At 39.5% G+C, this 14,995-nt stretch overlaps 1 protein-coding gene across 1 annotated transcript; it reads left to right on the forward strand.

Annotated features, from left to right (window-relative positions):
- The first annotated feature begins 7 nt into the window (after positions 1 to 7).
- On the forward strand, positions 8 to 14,563 carry RAB22A (RAB22A, member RAS oncogene family). Its single transcript, XM_042045623.1, has 7 exons — positions 8 to 199; positions 2,031 to 2,110; positions 5,568 to 5,649; positions 9,598 to 9,669; positions 9,791 to 9,897; positions 11,701 to 11,810; positions 13,133 to 14,563. Exons 1-7 carry the CDS (start codon positions 164 to 166, stop codon positions 13,228 to 13,230), a joined length of 585 nt encoding a protein of 194 aa, XP_041901557.1. The 5' UTR covers positions 8 to 163; the 3' UTR covers positions 13,231 to 14,563.
- The last annotated feature ends 432 nt before the right edge of the window (positions 14,564 to 14,995 follow it).

The following is a 14,995-nucleotide window of genomic DNA, read 5'->3' on the forward strand; positions in this document are numbered from 1 at the left end:
GGGGATTCCGGCGGCCGCCCAAGATGGCGGCGCGTCCGCGCAGCCTGAGGAGGAGCGCGGTGTGCGGGTAACCGGGGCGGGCGGGGGGCGGCTGCCGCGGGGACGGCGATGATCGTGCTGGGCCGCGTCTCAGGCACTCGCTGAAGGCGCTGCTCGCCCGGCCATGGCTCTGAGGGAACTGAAAGTTTGCCTTCTGGGGGTAAGTAGTGGGCAACGGGAGGGAGAGTGGGAGAGGAATGAGGGGCCGGCTGGACAGGCTCTGTGGTGGCGGGGAGCTTCTTGTCAGAGCTCCGGGAAGCCTCTGTGGTGATGGCGGAGAGCCTCTGTCAGAGCTGTGGTGATGGCGTAAAGCTTCTAGCAGAGCCTGGAGAGCCTCTGTCGGAGCCCGGAGAGGCGCCGAGCGTGGCGAGCTCTCCCCGAGCGCGGGGTGGCCCTCGCCCCGTCCCTCTTGGGGACCGGTCGGACGCGCCTTCCCCTCCGCGGGGGAGGCGTCTGCCAGGGGTCAATATCGCTCCTTTTTTGCCCTGTTCTCCTTTTAAAAAAGAATAAGAGAGGAAGCAGGAATGCCAAATGTGTACTCCCTCTTCCTCCTAGGCTGTTTCGGGCTTGGAGTTCACAAAATAAATAGAAGCACCTGAAATCAAACTGGTGGGAGAGAGGGAGGGGCCTGAACTTGTATTGTAAGAACATATGGTAGGCTTGAAAGTCTTGCAGGCGGTGGAAGGAGGAGACATGGAGCAAAGTGAAGCAGAAGTTTAAAAATTGAAGGGTATGAAGCTGCGTGTTGGCTTGATTTGATCTGAGAGCCCCACATTGAACAGGTCAAGGTGTCACCACCTTCATCGAAACCCTCTGTTGTTCAGAGTTGTTTTCTGCTTCTAAATGGCCACATTGCCCTTCAGAGGGGAAGATTATCTGCTTGTGTGCCCTTCGTGTTATAAAGGTATTTGGGGTAACTACTGTTTGTGTTCACCTGGCCTGAGAAACCTTTTGTTGTGGAAGAAAAGGAGAATAAGCACCCAGGAAAACTTGTCCTCGAACTCTTTGAGCCAGGAACCACATCTGTGTTTCTCTTTTTGAGATTTCCTCTGATTAATGAGACTGCAAACAGTATAAAATACAGAGCTATGATAATGTGCTTTTCCTCGAGAGGAAAGCAGCTTGGCAGGACAAACAGTCATATATGTACCCAAATTACTGCCATATTCAGGAGATTTTAAAAAAAAAAAAAAAGCATGTATGATATAAAACTTCATTTTCAGTGAAGCAATTCCTCAGGGGTTTATTCCTTAAAGTTTTAATGACTCAGGAAATGTAAAGCAAAAAGTTTGTCTTTGCACGTCTTAAATACCATTTCAAGTGTCCAGCTTCTACTGAGTAGTGTTTTACTGCTAAGAGTTTGTTTCACTTCTAAATGTGACTTCTATATGTCTTTTTCATCTTAACCATGGAGTCGGTGGTGCAAAAATATACATAATCCAGTATTTTCATGTTCTGTTTCCTCTTTCACAATTTTTAGCACTATAGAGTTGCATTAGTAACACGTTTCAGGTGCGTCACAGAAGAAATTTCAAGTCTTTCATTAAGCAGGGTGGGACAGCATTAGTCAGAGGTTGAATGTGTGTGTCACACTTGTATAATTTTATGTGCTGCTCTGGTCCTCCATCCTGGCAAGCCATACTCCATTGTTGTATATTTTACCAAAAGTGGTCTTTTCCCATTGCTGTTCCATAGCAAGGTATGCATAGCTTTGTAAAAAACCCCAAAGTTTGAGCTATAGTAAGTGTGAATGCAGATTTTTGTGGTGCTTCAAAAAAAAACTTAACAATTTTGTTTAGAAAACTGTAACTTGTCACAGACCTTTCATTTTTCTGCTAAATTAGTATAGTACCTGAAGTATTTCACAACTTCTCTGAGATTCTCTGCAGGAATGTGTTATTCACTACAGTGTACTGCAGGGTTTGGAGACAAAAAGAATCATCTATTTATAGGTACTAATACCACTTTCAACTGCTTCTGGTCTTTTTTAGGACACTGGTGTGGGCAAATCAAGTATCGTATGGAGATTTGTTGAAGATAGCTTTGATCCCAACATCAACCCAACAATAGGGTAAGAAAATAAATGAAGTAAATGTGATTTATGCAAGAATAAAATGAAATTACCTGAATAGATCACTTGAGAATTCTTCGTGTGTGGCAGCTAAGTGTGGTAATAAACATGACTGCTGCCTTAATTAAGCTCATGAGCTACTTCAGGACACGTAGGAGTGTTCCTGGCACTCCTGTAGCTTCCATTTTCATTTGTAAGGTCTGGACCCATTTTGTATTGTTAAGCTAAGCTAACAGTGAATACTATGGATGCATCTGCTAAAGAGACAGCATGCTTTTCTCAAGCACAACCTTTAAATTTCAACATCTAGCTATTATGCAACTCCACGGTTTCTAATTTTATTTTTTTAAGGCTCAAGTACAATAAGTCTCCTAGGTTCTTGAGGGTGGTTAACATACTAATTCAGGTAGGTCTCGCTATTAGTTAGTTAAAGTGTTACACATCTGTATGCAATGCACACAAATCTAACTGATGAAACTGTTTTTGCAGTTGGTCTCATAGGTAAGGGGAATATTTGAAAGTTGAGCCTCAGAGCAGCAACATTATTGATCTCAAATCTTTGAATGGATAGAGGGAAAGGCAAGCATCAGGAATTAGAGTGGTTGGATCTTTTTATTTCTTTTTCTGTCTTTTTATTTTGCTTAGCAAGTGTCTTTTGGGCTGCTTTGATCAGAAGCAATTTTTGGCTTATGGGAGGACAGACTTTGCTTAATTGCCAAGAGGTGTGTGGGGGTGTCAGTACAATTTCCTGTCTCAGGTGTCACACGGGCTCTGCTACAGCTTTAGCCAAAAAAGGTCCTCCTGATAAAGATCAGCTGTGTCTCATCCTGTCCTTCTGAAAAATTGGGGTCCCCATGATCTCTCTCTTTTCCCTTACACCCCCCTCTTTTTTTGAGTATAAATACTGACACTGAACCGCAAGACATTCTGTAAGAAGTGTGTTTTTGTTTAGATTTCCCTGGTAACAGAGGTTTATTGACAGTACTGAGATCATTATAGTTGCTTGAAGTGACAGACTAAAAATCTATCTCTTAACAGTCTTAACAAAATCATTCACTGCTCTGGGGACTTGGTATTTTGGTAGTTTTCTGTAGTGGTATAAATGAATCAAGACTTGCCCAAATGCAGGGGTTGTGTGAAGGGCCAATAAGATACGCAGTCCCAAAATTTTAAGCAAATTAATTTTGACTTTTTTTTATACCTTGCATTTATTTCCTCATTTAGACTAGTAGGTGGAAAGAACAAAGTAAAAATTAGAAGAGCTTTGAGCATCTTGCACAACTAAAGCTGAGAATGTTTAAACTTTATTCTTGGGTCTTTGAGTTCATGAGATATGATCTTGCTTCCTGTCCTGTTTTCATTCCTCTTAGAATTAGCTGAGCAATCACACTTTGTTATTCTCAGTGTTCATTGCTCAGGTTCTGATATGGGCAGCTGCAGAAGTCCTGTCAGAATTGTGCAGTTTTTCTCCTCTCAGGATGGTGAGGGCACATTTAACCAGCATATACCTCTAGGTACTGCAGAATATCTAGTCTTTCCTTATAGCATCAAAAAGGAATATCAAACTGCTTTCAGGTGCATCTTGTTCATGTAGTTATAGTGCCTACTTGGCTGGGAGAAGCAGCTGGGAAATTTAGTAACAAAACATTACTCCTAGTAATAAAGACATTATTCCTACTAAAAGTCATCAAGGATAACTCCAGTTTGAAAGGTTTTGTTGACTCAATTGTCAAAGAATTTCGAGAAACATTTAAGCTCTTGCTAGGTACGACTTGGGGTGGTTTAGTTGTGATGTGAATTACAGAAACACAACTGTTCCGTTCAAATTGACTGTGTAGGGATGTTTTGGTTTATAGAACCACGTAAGATAAATTCAGTGAGAATCTATGATTTAGGAAACAGTTTCCATACTGGCAAGAGAATTCAGATTTGATGCAGCAGTCTTAAGGAAGTGAAAGTCTCTGCTGTGCTTTACAAGAGATACTCCTATCACTTTGTTTTTCCTTACTTGTTGCAGAAGTACATCAGCTAGTAAATGATGTTGAAATGCATTGCATCTAGGCTCTTCCTTTTTAGGGGTGTTGCAACTTTATATCTGGCTTCTTAAAACACTAATTAACTTTGGAGTTTGGCACACTATCTGGCAAATGATCTGGGCTTAAGGAATGGCGAGAAGGTTACTTCTTAACAGTTGAAACATTGTGTAGCCTCTCCCTTTCCCTTTCTTTAATGTAGCTAGCTAATTGTCCTCTTATAGCATTGAAACATGTCCGAAGACTGCAGTTACGTTCGCTACAAAAGTGTCAGGGACATCATTAAGTGGTTCTTAAGCCCCAAGATAAACTGAAGTTCAGCGTCCTGGGCTCAGGTATTTAATGTTGTTGATCATGCTGAAAGACTCTTGCTGTCTGAGTATGACTGTACAGCAAGTTTGGGGTACTATAAGAAGATCCGGTGCCTTCAGAATCCTGTCAAAACTGACAGAAGAACAAACTTGAAGCTCTGCAATATTTTCAAGTGACAGGACTTAATCACACAAAAGGTATTCGAGTTCACAGTGTAGGATCTCATGTGCTTAAAACAATTATGTCACCTATAGTTCCAGCTGTACAAGGATTTGAATTCAGTGTGTGGTTTTTCTAGTGAAAAATATTCCTGCAGGTAAGAGATACAGCAAAGAACTCCCTCTTGTAAAAGAGTAGGTCACTGAATTCATGTTCTTGTGGGAAATACATTCATTCAGCTAAAGCACATCAAATAAACCACAAAAGTACTTTGCAGTATTTAACTATAAAACATCTAGAATTTGGGCAATGGGAGAAGCATAGGAGAGATTTTTTTTCTTTCTTTCTTTTTTTTTTTTTCTGTCCTCTGGAAGTCCAAGAGCCTCTGCAAACTAAAATATGTAATGCCAGACAGGATCTGGAAGCTGTACAGAGTGCAGACAACAAGCAAGTTACTCTATTGATTTCTTTGTCCTGTTAACACCTACCAATAGTGATATCCATCTCCTGTTTTATTCCCAAGTATGGATTTACCAGCACTTACCTGAATGTTAATACAGAGATAGAAAAAGCTGATACAAAGGGAAGGATTTGACCTCTTTCCCCCCAGAAGTTTCCAGTGTGCATTGAAGTGATTGTTGTGAGGAAGGATGTTGCTAAAAGGCTGACCTTTCTGGGTTTTTTGGTCATACATCCTATATTTTTTATCTAAAGCTTATAAACAATTAAAACTTATCATTTATGATGTGTTTTGTTAGTTGAATTTCAGTGTCTGAAAGGAAGTGTCATCCTCTCCATTTCAGCCTTTATATCTGAAACTCTTCATCAGTTCATGTGTTTATATATGGGGAAAGCACTTTTATTGGAATGTGAACCTTTTTACAAGGTGGTAATTAATGTTCTAAGCAGGTATTTATATTCTCAAAAAGCATGAACTGTGCATTTTTTTTCAGAGCCTCCTTTATGACCAAGACTGTACAGTATCAAAATGAGCTGCATAAATTCCTGATTTGGGATACAGCTGGACAGGAGCGGGTAAGGAAAGTCATTATCTGTGGGGAAAGTTTGGGCCAGAGCTTGGGTTGCTTTTTAACTCTGCCCCTGAAAGTCACAAAGTGATCTGGTTTTACAAACGTGTTAGAACACTTGTTTCTATGCAGGTTCCTTTTGGATGTGGGTGCTGTAGATATGTTTTTATTTTTCATTGTTGTCATGGTTGAAGTAGAAAGGTAAGGAAGATTACCTTATCTGTAAGATTGCCTTATCTATTGTTTCATCAACTCCTATACTTAGGAGTTGATGGAACAATAGACTGGGTTTAGATTCACTGAAAGGGAGTGGTCTTTCCGAAGAAAACAAGGCTGGTGTGGGGGGAAGCCAGCAGCTCTCTCTAGTACCATTTCTAGTTGAGTTTTAAACGTTCAATTGCAATATTTGCAGCCAGTGCAGCACCACAAGAATCAAAGTGAAATGAATTACCATGTTTCATAGTACAAGTAAGGCCTTGATTCTGGAAAAATATACAACTGCTAACACATTCTGTTAGCTTCACTGTTAGGGTTATAAATGTGAGTAGGATGTAGATTTAAGCTTTCCAAAGCAGAGTTTCAAGCAGTGTTACAGGTGATAGCTGCTTTTGTATTCTTTTGTAAAGTTTTACTAATCAAATCTGATGGTGTTAGAAGCTATGTCAAGGAATCTACTTTGAAATTTAAATTTTAATTTGGTTAGTTTGGGGTTTTGATCTCTGCAGCATGCATCGTTCTGAGGGGAGGCAACAAAAGCTTTGAAGAAAATGACTAGTCAGATGAGATCTCAGCTAATTAATTTGCATGATTTTTACTTGGAATTTAAAAGGAAGACTTTGCTAGAGAATTTGTTTGCTTATATATTACTACTAACAGTGGTAGAAATTACAGTAGCCGTATTAACAGTGCTTACTCTTGCTGTTTCTTGACTGCAAGTGAACTACTGGCAACTGCCAGTTACTCATGATGAGTTTATTTAGGATGTGAGGTAACCGTGACAAAGGTTGGGTTATTACTTTAGGATAACAACTGGCAAATACAGCTGTACTACTTTTCAGGATTGGCTTGAGAAACAGCCCAAATAAAAAAACAAACCAACAAAACAAACACCTTGTAAAACCTCAGTCCTCCCTATCCACAGGCACTTGACCTTTAGGATTCCTGGTGGAACTGAGTTGCCAGATTTTTGGCTTGGTAATAGCTTTGATGTCTAGAAGTAACTCAAGTATATTTGTATTTTGATTTAGTGCTGTAGATTTTGAATGACAATTTGTTTCCTTCCAACAGCACTATGTAAAGCAAACTGAAATTGTCAGGGATGTTTCCCAGGAATATGTCCAATAGTATCTGTGTTATCAAAAATATCCTGAGCCCTTCCATTCCTAGCAGCCAGTCAGCATTTGCTGTAAATAGTTTGTCTTAAGTGAACATCATAGCCCATTCTGGAATGTTAATGCTGCAAAGTGATATTCTGAGAGGTAGAGTATGAATTTTTAGAGGTTGGTACTCTTAAATGGAAAGCTTTATAAACATGCCTGCCACTATCTGGCAGGAAACATCCATTACATTTTAGCATTCCATCCTGTTCACTTTAACTGTGTAAGCAATGGGAGGACCCTGTAATTCGGATTCAGCACATCTAATCTGAGGAAGCATCTCTGTACATGACCAGCATGTTCCTGGTCTATTTTTAGACTCTCAGTGATACCTCTTTAATTTTCTTCCATATAAGTTGCATGATACCTTTCCTTTTTTGATTTCAATAAAGATGTCTTTCCAGGACTCTGACCCAGGAGCTGTGATACCTGTGAAATTTATATTCCATGTCTGAGAGAAGTCACTTGAGACCCCAGTATAACCGAGGAAATCAGTGAAGTGTGAGCAAGGATTTTTTTTTCCAGAGCAGGACAGCACTATCACTGCTGTCACTAATGGGTTGTATACCTGCCTGGCCCTGAAATCTGTAGCACAGTTTTCTGGTCATGCAACGTATCTGACAATGAATTATGGAAGGAATTCCCTCCATGGAATACATCTGGAACACCAAAAATGTCCACACCGTTCTTGGAACTGAAATGTCTGTGCTGAGTTATGATGTGGAATGCACGGAATTCATAGTCTTGGCTTCTTGAGGAGAGTTTGCTGATTCCCATTTCAAAAGCCCAGCTGCAAATAGTGCTGCACTGCTCTGGGTACCCCCTTGCTCTCCATGGCTTCAGGGTGGCTGGATAGCCTTGTTCCAGAGGTGGAAATGTGCACCAAGTCGCTTCACACACCTCATTTACACACACACACCTTATTTCTTCTCTCATTTCTTCTCCACTGAGTTAAATTCATAGGAGGTCACTTACAGTAATGAGGATTTTTGCCTTCTTACCTAACAGTTTTGAGTTTCCTTGCATAATTGCAATATGTTGTCTTAATAATTCTGTCAAAACACAAATTTGAGGCTGGGGGACAAGCTGAAGTCTTTGGAAAAATTGGAAAAGGAAAATCCAGTGTTTCTGGTAACATCTGTTTCATTAATATATTTTATCTGCCGACTGCTCTTAGGTGGAAAAAAGTATCTAAGTGTTAGTAGACAGGAAATGAGAGTAATACAAAATCAGCAAGTGAAAGTTGGTTTATTCCCAATGTAAATAGTGAAATAATCAAAAGGCCAGGTTGCAACCAGTCCAAGTGGTGGTTTACCAAGTATATTTCCCTTTATATTAGTACTTAGAAGGAAGAGAGGGATTATATCCCAATGTGAACTGAGTGCCTGCCCATGTTTCCCTTTCCCACTATTAAATATTTTTATATTCTGAACTTTGTGTTCAAAATCCTATTTTCAAAATAGAATTTGAGAGCCAAATGTAAATGGTCTGGAATTCTGCTTTATAGCAAGATTTTTATGATTTATTATATTGCTCTCAGTTGAACAGTACTAAGCAAAAGGAAATTGGTATTTTATTAGAAATGAATAAGCCTTTATGAAAAACTGTATCCAATTCATTATTTTTACCCTGAGTAATAAGATGCACAAAAGCTCTAAATCATATATGCTTACATGGAACCAATACATGCAGTTCACTCTGCACTTTGATGGAGAATTCTGGTTGCAAGATTAGGTGTCTTGGCTTTTTTTAAATTGGCAGAATATCCCACTGTTCTTAAGAATGCTACATTGATATTTTTGATGCAACTTGATCATGGACTTTATCACTTTTTTTTAGACCTGGATTCATAAGGCTCTGTCCACACAAAGGTACAGGCCCTACCAAGCAAACAGACCTGCAGTAGATTTAATTCTGAAAATCACAAGAAAATTACTGCAGCCTTTTATCTAGTGTATTCCTTAAAGCTCTGCTTGCAACAGGGCACATAGTTATGGGCTTTTGCATTTTTTAATTTTAAACATGCTTCTAAATTTGAGGGGAAAATTGAAGCAAAATCCTTAAAGCCATAAGTTAAATCATGAAGAAATCAGCATTTCTAGCATTTAAGACTGATGACTGATCCATGGGGCTAGAGGTTGACAGCAGCTTCTGAACAATTCAGATCAACATTAATATATGGTAGTTTTCTTGACATTTTTGTCTTGGTCAAAGTTGACCTTGCTTCTTCCTGCATTTTTGTCCTTGTTTGGTGTTTAAAGTTGAGCACATGCATGTTTGTGTAGACAGTCTGTTAAGTGAGAGGTTCTAATCTAGGCAAAATAAGATCAGGCTTGCCTTTGTGCTGTTTGCAGTAGGTGAGCTGCTGAGCCCCGCACCATTTACTGCCCGGCCTTTGGAGAACAATGCCTTCCTGGGAGATTGTGTGCTCTACTGCACAGACCAGTTGTGACTGTAAAGGAAAGTTTTCCACTGCTGTGATCTTGGTTTTCACTTTTTTCAATAGTAACAGTAATGACAGTGAGATTCTGGAGTTTGGTGGAAGATCAGGTTTATGTTGTCTGGTGTCTTTCTTCCAGTTTCGTGCTTTAGCCCCGATGTATTACCGAGGGTCAGCAGCAGCCATTATAGTGTATGACATCACAAAAGAGGTAAGAAACTTGATCTTGGCCCAGCATTACGATTTCTGGGGTTTTCTGTTTGTGTCATGGGCCAGTTCTGACTCTTAATTCCTTCCGTCTTCTTTCTTTTTTTTTTTTTTTTCCATATTAGGAAACTTTCTCAACATTAAAGAACTGGGTTAAAGAGCTTCGCCAGCATGGACCTCCCAACATTGTTGTAGCTATTGCAGGAAATAAGTGTGATCTTAATGATGTCAGGTAAATAACTCTTGTCAGTTTTGAGGGTTTTCCTGAAGCCCTAGTGTTAAATATTTCAAGATTTTAGAGCAGCTGAAAGGTATAGAACAATATAAGCTGTTCTGCTCTAGTGTTGTAGTTTCATAAGGGGTTTGGGCTGTCAGAGGACATGGGGTTTGTGCTGTTTCTGCTGTTCAAAGATGTGGTTAATCTGCCCTTGGATGGTCTCATCCACTTCCTCCCCTGTGCTGATGTGAGTATACGTGTGATTGGGCAGTAAACTGGGCTGTAAAATGGATCCAAATTAAAACTAACCCTTTAAAAAAAATAAAAAACAACTGATCCAAGTATACTTATCTTTCTCACACCATGAACACTTGCTGGCATAACGGTGAGGGGATAGCAGGGTTAGGAATGAGCAGTTTACGGGGAGACAGGATTACCTTTTCTGGTGGCAGTGCCAAGTTACACAAACCTAAACTGCCTGTGAAACTATAGTGTAATAGAAGCTGTTTACCTCACTTTACAAGAAGTGCCCCTGTCAGTCTGTAGCACCTCATTTTGCTAGGAAAAACACCAAGCCTGTTGGAAAGCATTGTGTAGGTTTTTCTGACTTGCTTGTTCAGGTGCCTTCCTTCCCTGCTTAAATATTAGGGTGGAATTGGCTGTGGCCAAAATAGTTGCAGGGAGCGGGAAAAGCTCTTGAGAAACTTTATGAACAGCCAAACTTTCAGGAAGGCATGTACTAAAAACAAAAGAAGGCCTTTTTTATTGATGCTCTGGTTAAATAAGCCAAAATCCAGAAAGAAGGTGTGTGTAAACTTCTTGGGTTTAGGTTTCACTGCAAAAGGCACCACAGCTGGTGTCTCAAAGGAGGCAGATGGTTACATGTTTAAAGAACCACGGCAAAGGTGGTTCTGAGTATGGTTTTACAAATTGTTAATACCTAGAAGTTATCTAGTGAGGTCTAATAACTTTTGTTAGAAGTAGCATGTCTTTTGAAGGAGATACAGTGTAAAATTACTTAGACCAGAATTCAGTCTCACATGCTCAGCTGGCATCATAAGTGTAAACATTTCTATTCAAGCTAATGAGGAAGATTCCTTGTACTTTAGTCAGAGGCAATATTTGAGTCGCTGATCAAAGTCCATGCTCTTGATATTCTAAAGTCCCTCATTACTGAAAGTAGCCTGTGTATTGTAGAAATTGTATGTAAAGCGATACAACATAAAGTCCAGATCTCCCTACAGCTGCTAGGGTTTGTATTTTTCATTTTTTTTAAGGAAAGATACAAAATCATCAACTTGCCTTCTTTGGGGTGCAGAATAACTTTTACACTTCTGTATGCTCAGTATAAAATTATTCCTTTTTTATAGCTACATCTTCACGCAAAGTAAATGCTGTGCTGATGATTTGTGCAGTGTTGGAAGATGCTTTGGTTTTGTTAACAGTCATAAGAAATGCACAGGATCATTGGAAATAATGCTTTAGGATCTTCTCAGGACATCTAAAGCTGGGGGGGTGAATAACACACCTCAGAAGGATTGATTGTAGAACTAAGCTTAGAGCACTCAAGACAAAACCACTGTAATGTCGTCAGATGGATTAAGGCCTTGGGTAGTTCATGACTATGCTCGAACCTCAAGGCAGGGAGACAGCACAGAGTAAAGAATGAGCAGCAGCTTCAGCATGAGGGAGCGCTGTGATGCCAAGCAGGTAAAATAGTCATTATAGGAGACACTTAAAAACTTAATCTGTCCCTTAAGGTTTTGAGTAATGGGATTCTTCTGCATTCATGAATTTTTCTTTGCTTTTTTTTTCCAGAGAAGTCATGGAAAAAGATGCTAAAGACTATGCAGATTCCATTCATGCAATATTTGTTGAGACAAGTGCGAAAAATGCAATAAACATTAATGAACTCTTTATAGAAATTAGTAAGTATTTAAACAGTTAATGTACTTTCTTCTGCAAGAAGTTCAAGTAGAAATTTGATTTCTGTGTTACCTTTTGTGCTATTTGGGTGAGAATATACTGACTTAAATTTGTTAATCTGTCATGACTACAAACTGCAAAATGAGCTGAATGATTTTCTGGTCATCTAATGACCTCTAAATATTCCTTCTAGAGATTCTCAGCCTACTGTGATGCTGCTGGGTAAATAGCAAATAGGGTACTCATGTCAGAAGTCAGTGTCATCATACCATGTCTGTTATTGAATGTTTCAATTAGTACTTCCAAAGTTATGGAAGGGAAAGGAAATGGCATAAGGAAGACCCAGACTTTATACATCTGAGAAAAGAAGTTAAGTTCTCACTCTTAGTGCTTGTACTTAGGCTAAAAAAGTGTGTTTTTAAAAATACAAGAATTCATAAATGCCAGATTACTGCACGGGGAATAGCAACTACTGCATGTAGATTTTCCACAAGTATGTTTGTGGTACCTTGGGGTTTTTCATATTAAATTGCAAATCTTTTCTGTCCCATTTGTGGTGAGGACAACAATGATACTTTTTATGTGCGTTAATAAAAAGCAGACAGTATTCCAAAGTGAATTCTATGCAATATTATTTGGTAGCAGCACCAATGTGCAGGTATGTCATCCTGTTAGTGAAAAGGGGTCTAACTACAGAAACATCAAGAAAAAAAATTGGGTCTTATAGAATCAGTTGAATGTATTGAAGCTGTTGTAAAAAATGTGCTGTAGGTTAGCTTCCTTATTTACTGACTTAATAGTTGCTCTCTAAAATTGATCTTGAATAAACTATGGGGGAGGGGAGGAAATCATAAATCCTCCTCAGAAGAGAATGCTCAACCAGGAACAGTCCATTTTAAAGACTGATGAGATGACTAAAGCAGCTCCCTCTACAAGCACTCCTTTGCTAAGCCTGATGCAGGTGATCTGTGGAAATACAGGTCAAGATGGTTGTTCTCAAGCTATTCCAGATGGTATTGCATCCTGCAAAGTATTCTCCAAGTGCTTTTACAGCTCAGCTGTCCAGATCTAGATGAGCCTGAAGTGTAACTGTTGCTAAATTGACTTCAAACTGCCTCTGCTGTCTTTTTGTGCAGCCGTCCCTCTTACAGACATTAACACAGACTGTTGCTGCCATCATGCTGGGCAGGAATGTCTTCCCTAGTGACCTACAGCTAATTGAAGACACATTTTTGTATACATACAAAAGAGCATACACCGGATGCTTAGAATTAGTTTCAAGTATAACATTTCCTATAAATTTCTTTTTCCTGCCTCCTTGTAGGTCGCAGAATTCCATCCACTGACACCAACCCCCCGTCCAGTGGGAAGGGCTTCAAACTTCGACGACAGCCATCGGTGACAAAGCGCAGCTGCTGTTGACTGACCCCTTAGAAAATCAAACTTGTTTATACAGTAGGCGGTCTTGGAAGTTAATAGTTCATGTTGGGTTTATATTATCAGTCTTAGATCTTTATCTGCTGGTGTTCATACACCCGAGGTCCCCAAAAAAGGGACTGGCTCATCTGACACCCGTACGCGTGCAGAAAAGACTGCAGTCATCAGGGCAGCCTGCTGGCTTCCACAGCGTGCAGTGTCTCTTGCATTCAAAGGGAATCCATCATCACTTTTTTTGGCCTTGCTTGATTGGAAAGTGACTACATGGATGGTAGAACTGAAATGTTTTTGTAGTTTTGTAATCAAGGTTTTGGGAGGTTTTTTTGGTAAAAAGGGAAATGAGCACTTTTGTGGGAGATTGTGTTAGGAGGAGTCTGGAAGTTAGATGTCATTTCTTCCTTTTCTTCAGTGAGCCTTATTTTAAATTTTGGTGTAGCTAATCCAAAGTATGACAGGACAGTTGATGTGAGATGGCTACAGAATAAGCAACTGAAGACAAACAGTAGGCAAATCAGTCCATCCAGTCCCCAAATCCCATTTGCACTTTTTATTTAAAGATGATCTGCACTGGGGGTGGGGACACAAGCAACAGATCTTAAACCACAGACAATCTTCTTTTTCATGCTGACTGTAATCACTTTAAGGCAAACTGATATGCTTATAGGCATCTTTTTGTTGTTACAAGTTTTTTTAATATTAAGATGTTGTTTGAAGAAAATTACTTGTAGATCTGACTAAATTAAGTGGTTACTGACTAAAAAGAGATGCTGTAAACAGATGCTGCCAGTGGTTCTGAGAAGACCTACAAGTTTTTGGGGAAAGCTTTTAATTGCTTGGCATGTGTAAAGTGTTCATATTATATTTATGAGACCGGTGTTTAAAGTGTTATAAATTATGTAAAAATAGTAAAAAAACCTACAATCTTCTACACTCCTTCCATTCCACACCTAGGGATAAACTCTTAGGGAATCTCCATCAGGGTTTTTTTCCTGCATTTTAGGTATTGTCACTGTGAGTTCATCCAGAGGCAGATGAAATTCTTTCTCTTTCAATGACATTTGAAAGGGCCAATAAGAGAATCCTGTTGGGGCAGCATGAGGCCTGTCTGTTGAACAAGCTTTCATCTGGGGTGCACCCAGTCCTTCCTATTTTGGGCACAAAAATACACATAGGAAGTAACCTTAAGACATGTGGTAATGTAGATCGTTACCTCTTGGTTCCTGGGGTTTTTCATCTGTGAGGGTTTTTAGCAAATTAGTGTTTAGCTTATTCTGTATTGGGTTTAGTAGGCTTTCAATTAAACTATAGATTGACCATACCTGTTTGTGCTATTTTATTTATTTTTACTTTTTGTTTCTTACCAGCACTAGTGAGAAACTTCTATACTTTTTGAAGAAAAAGAGCTTAATAGACTTGAGTATATACTAAAATATGCTGTTTAGCTTTAGTATCAAACTGAGGTCATGATGATGCTTATTCTTTTTTTAATCTGGTTTTCTGTCATCTCAAGTATTTTTTCTGAAGGAAATGCATGAAAATTTGTAAGAAATGAAAAGGACTTTTCATTTGTGTTAGTGAAAATTCTTGGAGAGCTGGAGCAAAACAGGCAAACTGGTACAATGAGGTTTTTGGACAGGTCAGTGAGTTTAATGATATTTGGTGACTACATTTTTGTCATGCCTTTTCCTTACCCTGCCTGCATTGCCAATTCCGCCTTCTTTGCACAGTCCTACAGGCTCCATGCTTCTAG

This window comes from Corvus kubaryi, unplaced genomic scaffold (genome assembly GCF_017639235.1).
Source record: "Corvus kubaryi isolate FWS band 111438036 unplaced genomic scaffold, C.kubaryi_AGA036_p1.0 134, whole genome shotgun sequence".
Taxonomy (NCBI): domain Eukaryota; kingdom Metazoa; phylum Chordata; class Aves; order Passeriformes; family Corvidae; genus Corvus; species Corvus kubaryi.

Excerpts from the sequence above, each read along its gene's own strand:
- RAB22A (XM_042045623.1), top strand. The coding sequence starts at position 164 with ATGGCTCTGAGGGAACTGAAAGTTTGCCTTCTGGGG. Across the intron at positions 5,650-9,597 it reads ATACAGCTGGACAGGAGCGG|TTTCGTGCTTTAGCCCCGAT; the intron begins GTAAGGAAAGTC and ends TCTTTCTTCCAG. Across the intron at positions 9,898-11,700 it reads TGTGATCTTAATGATGTCAG|AGAAGTCATGGAAAAAGATG; the intron begins GTAAATAACTCT and ends TTTTTTTTCCAG.